General features: G+C 44.8%; 1 protein-coding gene across 2 annotated transcripts in view; it reads left to right on the top strand.

Annotated features, from left to right (window-relative positions):
• Nucleotides 1–1,811: 1,811 nt before the first annotated feature.
• naif1 (nuclear apoptosis inducing factor 1) overlaps nucleotides 1,812–8,656 on the top strand; it is an 8,276-nt gene continuing 1,431 nt past the window's right edge. Inside the window, exons 1-3 of one of the 2 annotated variants that reach the window (XM_069168994.1) lie at nucleotides 1,812–2,363; nucleotides 6,345–6,395; nucleotides 7,617–8,160. In XM_069168994.1, the coding sequence (XP_069025095.1) occupies nucleotides 1,919–2,363; nucleotides 6,345–6,395; nucleotides 7,617–8,155 (1,035 nt within the window). In that variant the 5' untranslated portion in view covers nucleotides 1,812–1,918 and the 3' untranslated portion in view covers nucleotides 8,156–8,160. Of the gene's footprint in view, nucleotides 2,364–6,344; nucleotides 6,396–7,616; nucleotides 8,436–8,656 lie in introns of those variants that run through there. The other variant, XM_069168993.1, reaches the window with a different exon arrangement.

Here is an 8,656-nt window from a genome sequence, read left to right as displayed (position 1 = left end):
ATCTTTCCAGAATGAAGCCTGTGAACTTGAGGAGACGTCCTGTTGACTTCCCAGCAGACCTCCAGACCCCCGAGGACAACAGGCCGGCGTCCAAAGACATTCACGGCTCTTCTTCACGAGCGTGTTGGTGATTCGTCTTGAAAAAATACCTCAAATTTGAGGATGTCAGCTTCTCAGATGTGATGATTTATTTAAATTAGTTGATCTTTGATAGTTTTGTGCTTTGGACTATTTCTTAACAAAAGAGGCATTTAATGTTTCTCACTACTGTCTGACCCACTATTAAAGCTCTCAAAGCGCTTTGCAGGTTGCCATGTAAGCTGCTCGCCTGACGGACCTCGACATGACGAGCTCCCAGCAAAGAGGGAACAACTCAGACATCACGAATGTGCTGCTAAATGTCCCTCTGAACTGGAGGGCAGAGGAAGTAGAGAGGAAATTAAGAGTGCTTCAGAATTGTACTTGCTTACAGTAAGTACGTAAGCAAATGTACGTGACGACTTTCCCACCGTGTGAATCGGCTCCAATAAAGTTTGGATGAAAGTCTTTGTTGGCGCAGAGCAGCAGATTTGGTCCAAGTTTTGGACTAAATTTAGACCTTCCTTGTGATTAACGATACGATATACTTTATTGTCCACATGGAGAAATTATTTTTGGGCAAGTGTTGCTGCATTTGATAGAATTCCGCATTTTGGACAAAACAACATAAGAAACGTACATGTATGTGCCATAAATAGGGAGGTTTAAGTAAAAATAGTCTTCACATAAAAACAACAGAGCGTTCCAGCACTCAGGAGTCGGTGCACAAATGGAGCTGCATTTCAGGAGCAGCTGCTCTGATTGCTGTGTTGAAGCGTTCAGGAAACTAAAGACGTGTGATGGCAGGAACCTGCAGCTGTGTTCGTTTTAGGGTTAAAAGTAGAACGAGGATGCTTGAAAATATCACGAGCAGTTTTGACATCAACTTCATAGAAGTGCAAAACAAAGAAAAAGAAAGCTATCATCTAAAACGGCAGCAGGTCTTCCCGGTCCGTTTGAAAAGGTATTCGTCGGGTAAGTTGTTCCATCGTCTCGGAGAACTTGCCAGTTGTTTCACAGAATTCAGCCTCGGTGTCTCCTGTGATATCAGTCTGACTCCATGATGCTGAGCGAAGATGCTCTTTCAGTTGTATTGAATCGGATGGGTTCGTTCATGTGATGGATAAGAAACATCTTAAATCTCTCAACTTTTTGCACCATGCTAAAGTAGTGGTTTAAAGATCACTACAAGCTTTTCAGCTGGTGTGAAATGATTTCAAGCTGTTAGTTGATGTTTTCTCAGCTAACATGTTTTTAAAAAACACTCCTATGTTTTACAGAATGCAGTTTTCATGGCATTTTGTTCATATTTGATGTTTTTTCTTTGTTTTTCTTTCTTTCACTCCCTCACTATAAATACATCATGGGCTGTTTTTGGAGCCTTGTATTTTTGAATTATTGCATGTGTTTGTGGTTTTGGTTTTCTAACTTGCTGCTGCTGGATAACCTGCATATTTTTGTTATTGACATGTTGACACAAAATTAAAATAAAATGAAAACACCACTTCTGTTGGAGAAAGTACTGGCGAACTTTAAAGGTTTAAAGTCCTGCTGGAAGTGAGCTCACATAGTTAGTAAGTACATAGTTTGTTTGGCTGGTTGAGGGATTGGCGTGCGGTTAGTCCAATAGAAACAGAGAATACTGCATCAACCACGAGACTTCCAGCCAATGGGGGTGCAGTGGGCGGGGCTCCATGCCCAGCTAACGTTTGCGTTGTTAGTCGGAAGAAGAAGCCGATTCTGGAAGCCATTACGTCGCGCACATCCACTCAGGAAATCCACTACTTTTGCGTACAATACGCACAATTATACCTCCTAAAGAGGGCTTTTCTTTACCGTTATGGCATCGGTCGCCAAAAAAAGAAAAATGAATTTTTCGGAGAGAGAGGTGGAAATTATTGTAGAAGAAATAGAGAAACAAAAGCACACACTAGTGAACCACTTCAACGCCGGAGTCACCCACATGGCCAAGAACAACGCGTGGGTGGACATCCTGAAGAAGGTGAACGCCGTCACCACCTGTCCGAGGGAGCTGCCCGAGGTCAAGAAGAAGTGGTCCGACATGAAGACGGAGGTCCGGCGGAAAGTGGCCCAGGCGCGGGCTGCCATAGAAGGGACGTCCGCCGACGGCACTCCGGTTCCCGTCATCCTCACGGCCATGCAGCAGCGGATCTGTAACCTCCTGGGGGAGGCCACCATCATCAGCCTGCCGGCGGGGGACTCGGACGCGGAGATCACGTTACCGGTCACGGTCAACGCCGCCGCCACCGTCACGCTGTCGGAGGGTGAGTTCAGTAAAGTTGTGCTCTCCGGAGATGCGCGGAACACACAGTTCCCGGTGGACCTCCGGTGAAGTCCTCCTCGGAGCCCGGTGGACCTCCGGTGAAGTCCTCCTCGGAGCCCGGTGGACCTCCGGTGGACCTCCGGTGAAGTCCTCCGGTGAAGTCCTCCTCGGAGCCCGGTGGACCTCCGGTGAAGTCCTTCTCGGAGCCCGGTGGACCTCCAGTGAAGTCCTCCGGTGAAGTCCTCCTCGGAGCCCGGTGGACCTCCGGTGAAGTCCTCCGGTGAAGTCCTCCTCGGAGCCCGGTGGACCTCCGGTGAAGTCCTCCGGTGAAGTCCTCCTCGGAGCCCGGTGGACCTCCGGTGAAGTCCTCCTCGGAGCCCGGTGGACCTCCGGTGAAGTCCTCCGGTGAAGTCCTCCTCGGAGCCCGGTGGACCTCCGGTGAAGTCCTCCGGTGAAGTCCTCCTCGGAGCCCGGTGGACCTCCGGTGAAGTCCTCCGGTGAAGTCCTCCTCGGAGCCCGGTGGACCTCCGGTGAAGTCCTCCTCGGAGCCCGGTGGACCTCCGGTGGACCTCCGGTGAAGTCCTCCGGTGAAGTCCTTCTCGGAGCCCGGTGGACCTCCGGTGAAGTCCTCCTCGGAGCCCGGTGGACCTCCGGTGGACCTCCGGTGAAGTCCTCCGGTGAAGTCCTCCTCGGAGCCCGGTGGAAAAACGCGCGAGGAGACGGACGCCGTCACGTCACGTTGCGGATAAGAGCGGAACAGACAGATCAGTGCGAGCTGCAAACCTCGGTTTAACTAAACCAGGGAACTATCACTTTAAATCCTCTTTGATGTCACAATCATGACACTTTTAGTGAACGTGAAATTATTATATAAATAAGTGCATTAACAATTTAATAATAATTTGAATAATGTACAAACACCTGATGAGGAGGAAGAACCATTTATTGGCATTTAACATTGAAGCATATAAATGCAAATTATATTTCTGTTGCCTTTTATACTTTGTAAAAAAAAAATGAATGACAGCGTGAAGATATGACAAAGAACAACTTAGATGTACGAACCCTGAAAATGACAAAGAAGCAGCGAGTTTGAAACCGTTGCTGCTTCTTCTTCTGCAGAAATCATCTCCAAGTTCTCACTTTTCTTTTTCATTCCATTTTCACGACCAACAGCAGCGCTGGTGAATTTAATGTCAACAGGAGCTCTTTGAAATGTGATCAGTCAGATATTAGAAGTTATTCTAGTTTAGTACAATCAGAGTAAAGTATCAGAAGTACTTGTACTTTACTTATGTCCTGCTACTTTAAACTTCCATCCTTCTACATTTCTGTTTTACTCCATCGCATTTATTTCTGACGCACAGTTTCTCGTAACATTTTAGGTCCAATACTTTACATGTGAAATGTATAATCAGGTTTTTTATATGTGCATTGCTATAAATAGATTTGACTATTCAACAATATCATGTCTTGACATTAGCTCTGCTGTGTTGACATTAAAAAGCGAGACATCGCTTCCAGTCATTCGTTCAGTTTGAGCTCCTGCTATCTCACCAGAGTCCAGTCAGAACGTTCGCTGTGTTCCAGGTGACAAACTTCCCTCACTACACTAACACATAGTGCTCCTCCATTTCAGGACTCTGTAGAGCAGGAGGTTAGTGATCTGCACTGACAGGAAATGACCTCATCATGTGACCACATCACCCTCCAAAATATCTTTAATTATTTTACCCAGAAATCAGTGTGTTTTTGTGTCCTGTTTAACACTCAGTAAACACACTGATTCTTCTGTCCAGCAGCAGCAGTGGAAAAGAAACATGTTGTGTTCAGGAACAGCTGCAGCTTCCTCACACTGACTTAGATCATTGTTTATGTCGGTGACTCCGCCCCTTCCTCTACGGAGCCAACATGGCGACCGTTTAGGGTGGAAAGTGTCCAGAGTTTCACGTGAGGTCATCATCATGGTCCTGGTAGTGTTCTGATGTTTCTGTACTTCACAGTGTGAACACACTGATGTATGTTTTATTACACAAGTAGAACATCTGGAACACTAGTACAACATCTGGAATACTAATCGAACATCTGGAACACTAGTACAACATCTGGAACACTAGTCGAACATCTGGAACACTAGTACAACATCTGGAACACCAGTCGAACATCTGGAACACTAGTACAACATCTGGAACACTAGTACAACATCTGGAACACTAGTCAAACATCTGGAACACTAGTACAACATCTGGAACACAGGCAGAACATCTGGAACAACAGTAGAACATCTGGAACATAAGCAGAACATCTGGAACACACGCAGAACATCTGTATCACAAGCATAACATCTGGAACACAAGTACAACATCTGGAACAACAGTAGAACATCTGGAACACTAATATAATATCTGGAACACAAGTACAACATCTGCAACACTAGTCGGACATCTGGAACACAATCAGAACATCTGGAACACAAGTAGAACATTTGGAACAGTAATATAACATCTGGAACACGAATAGAATATCTAGAACACCAGTAGAACATCTGGAACACTAATAGAACATCTGGAACACCAGTAGAACATCTGGAACACTAATAGAACATCTGGAACACTAGTAGAACATCTGGAACACAAGTATAACATCTGGAACACCAGTAGAACATCTGGAACACAAGTATAACATCTGGAACACCAGTAGAACATCTGGAACACCAGTAGAACATCTGGAACACTAATAGAACATCTGGAACACTAATAGCACATCTGGAACACTAATAGAACATCTGGAACACTAATAGAACATCTGGAACACTAATAGAACATCTGGAACACAAGTACAACATCTGGAACACGAATAGAACATCTGGAACACGAATAGAACATCTGGAACACAAGTAGAACATCTGGAACACTGGTCGAACATCTAGAATACAAGCAGAACATCTGGAACACAAGCAGAACATCTGGAACACACACAGAACATCTGGAACACTAATAGAACATCTGGAACACAAGCAGAACATCTGGAACACAAGCAGAACATCTGGAACATAAGTAGAACATCTGGAACACAAGCAGAACATCTGGATCACAAGCATAACATATGGAACAACAGTAGAACATCTGGAAGACTAGTCGAACATCTGGAAGACTAGTAGAACATCTGGAACACCAGTAGAACATCTGCAACACTAGTCGGACATCTGGAACACAATCAGAACATCTGGAACACAAGTAGAACATCTGGAACACTAATATAATATCTAGAACACCATTAGAACATCTGGAACACTAAGAACATCTGGATCACTAATAGAACATCTGGAACACTAGTAGAACATCTGGAACACAAGTACAACATCTGGAACACTAATAGAACATCTGGAACACAAGTAGAACATCTGGAACACAAGTACAACATCTGCAACACTAGTAGAACATCTGGAACACTAATAGAACATCTGGAACACTAATACAACATGTGGAACACTAATAGAACATCTGGAACACAGCATTTGTCTTCACCTAATTTTATTTATTTTTCTAATTATTTTTTTTGTTGCCATCCTAATATTTATATGATTACAGTAAAAGTTAACTTTTAAAGTAGTCGTGGCTTTATGGCCTTTTGGAGAAGAATTTACATGTAAAATAAGGGGCGTGGCCTTTCGAATGCACTGGAGGAAACACATCGATACAAATTGAGGGTCTCCTCACATCAAACCCTCTTTGTCCAGATGTTTTTTAAATGAAAATCTGCACTAATTGACCTTGGCGTTGATTGCTGATCTGCATGTTATTGAAATCCAGATCCCATAAATCACGTGACATCTGTAGTAGATAGTATTGGGCCATACGCTTGTTTTTACTGGTTTTAATCTTTATTTTACACGATGATTTATTGTTTTTTAGTTCCTCTTCTTTTTTAATACCGGTTTTTGTTGTTTTCAGCCTCATTTTCCCTCTTTTTTTTTTGGTAGCTCTTCCAGGTGGTCCAGGGACAGTCTGCGATGATGCAAAGCCGCTGAGTGGTACGTTTTTTTTTTTCTGCAGAATTGCTCCAATCGTGCATGAAATTGTAAACATTCAGAGCAGTCAGCATGATCATCACATTCAATCTCTGACCAGTATCAGCAATGACAGAAGAGTTACGCTGAAAAAGTAAAATAATGATTCAGTACAGCTTCCTTCTTATGGAAGGTACAAACGTAACACAACATTTTTAAAATGAATGCTTGAGAAAAATAAACTTGAGAATCTTTTACATACTGGAATCATGGATGGGTCCTGCTCACTTGGCACATGAGCCAAGACATTTTTTTTAGCTTCGAGGTTTGCCTCCTGGAGATTTCTTTTGTTGCAGTACTGCAAGTGGCCACTGGGAACTTCCAGCTGAGTGGTGCTGTAGTGTTCAGTTCTCTTTATATATTTTTACATCCATGTTAACAAACTTGCAGTATTTTTTCCTGCAGACTGTTTCTAAAAGTGTTCGTAGCTTCAGGTCTGTAAAATGGTTCTGATCCAGAAGTGTCTTCAGCTGCAATACCAGCGAGTGCCACTAGAGGTCGGCTCCAAAAAGCCTCCGGCTCCATAGACTCCCATTCAACTTCTCTCATCAAATCCAAAGTGAATAAAATGTGTCCATCAGTTATCTCGGTGTTGTTAGCTAAAGTCACTCCAACAATCTCAGAAACACTTTTAAGGAACTAATTAACAATTTTTAGAAAGTAAAAGTAAACTGAAACGTCTTTGTTTTACACCAAATCGTTTCGAGCCAAATTATCACAGCAGGTCTGTTGTCTGGTCCTCAGAGTGCACTGGTTATTAAAAATCACAATGTTTTATAAAGTAATAAAAATAATTATTGAAATTATGAATTCTAAACAATATCAGTGTAGATTAAATACTATAATATTATACAAGTGTAGAGTTGAAAGAAACACATTAACCAATTATTCTATTATTTTATTCCATTGTTTCTATTATTGCTTCTGTATGTATGCTGCTGTGGCGAAAAAATTTCCCCTCGGGGATTAATAAGGTATATACCTACCTACCTACCTATTTGGCATGTCAGCACTCAGATGTGCTTAGATGTAGTTTTTTCTCGAAGAACAAATCCTAAATAAGAAAACACTGATGAATCTCAGCATCTTGGTGAAAGTGGGTTTTAAGAAGAAAGGTTGGTAGTTGAGGCTCCTTTTGTTCTCAGAGATTCATAACTAGAAACTGTTTGTCTGTCATGTTTCCAGCTGAAACGACGTACCACGCCCTGGAGGATGGAGGCATGGTGGAGTACTGCACCACCACCGTCAGCGACTCCGCCGCCACCGTCGTGGCCGCCGTCGAGGCTCCGGCGGAGATGCTGGCCTCGTCTTCGGCGTCGCCGCCTCCGGCTCCGAGTCAGGCCAAACCTCAGGAGCTGAAGAGCCGCATCGCCCTGAACTCGGCCCGCCTGCTGCAGGAGCAGAGAGTCACCAACGTCCACATCCGACAGATCGCGCAGCACCTGGAGGGCCAGAACGAGCTGCTGCAGATGATGCGGCGCTCCCAGGAGGCTCAGGCCTTCGCCCAAGAAAGACAGGCCCAGGCGCTGGAAGGAACTCAGGCCGCGCTGCTCGCATTAGTGCAGATGCTCCGACCGGCTCTCAAAGACCTGCGCAAGTTCCTGCAGAGCGGAACCGAGGTGACGAACCCGAGCAGCTCCGCAGCAGCAGGGGGCGCTGACGGGCCGGCAACAGAGGAGCAGAGGCCCAAAACACCCCCACAGCAGGCCGGGGACACGCAATAGACACTGTGCGTGTGCATGTGCACGTGTGTGTGCCTGTGTGTGTGTGCGTGTGTGTGTGTGTGTGTGTGTGTGTGTGTGTGTGTCTGTGTGTGTGTGTGTGCGTGTGTGTGTGTGTGTGTGTGTGTCTGCGTGTGTGTGTGTGTGTGTGTGTGTGTGTGTGTGTGTGTGTGTGTCTGCGTGTGTGTGTGTGCGCGCGTGCGTGTGTGAGTGTGTGTGTGTGTGTGTAAGTGTGTGTGTGTGTATGTGTGTGTGTGTGTGTGTGTGTGTGTGTGTATGTGTGTGTGTGTGTGTGTGTGTGTGTATGTGTGTGTGTGTGTGTGTGTGTGTGTGTGTGTGTGTATGTGTGTGTGTATGTGTGTGTGTGTGTGTGTGTGTGTGTGTAAGTGTGTGTGTGTGTATGTGTGTGTGTATGTGTGTGTGTGTGTGTGTGTGTGTGTGTGTGTGTGTGTAAGTGTGTGTGTGTGTATGTGTGTGTGTATGTGTGTGTGTGTGTGTGTGTGT

This window comes from Embiotoca jacksoni, unplaced genomic scaffold (genome assembly GCF_022577435.1).
Source record: "Embiotoca jacksoni isolate LCO1_2020_lvr unplaced genomic scaffold, fEmbJac1.0.p SCAF_42, whole genome shotgun sequence".
In the NCBI taxonomy this organism is placed as follows: Eukaryota; Metazoa; Chordata; class Actinopteri; family Embiotocidae; genus Embiotoca; species Embiotoca jacksoni.
The sequence above is the reverse complement of the archived record's forward strand: the minus strand, read 5'-3'. Positions and strand labels throughout refer to the sequence as shown.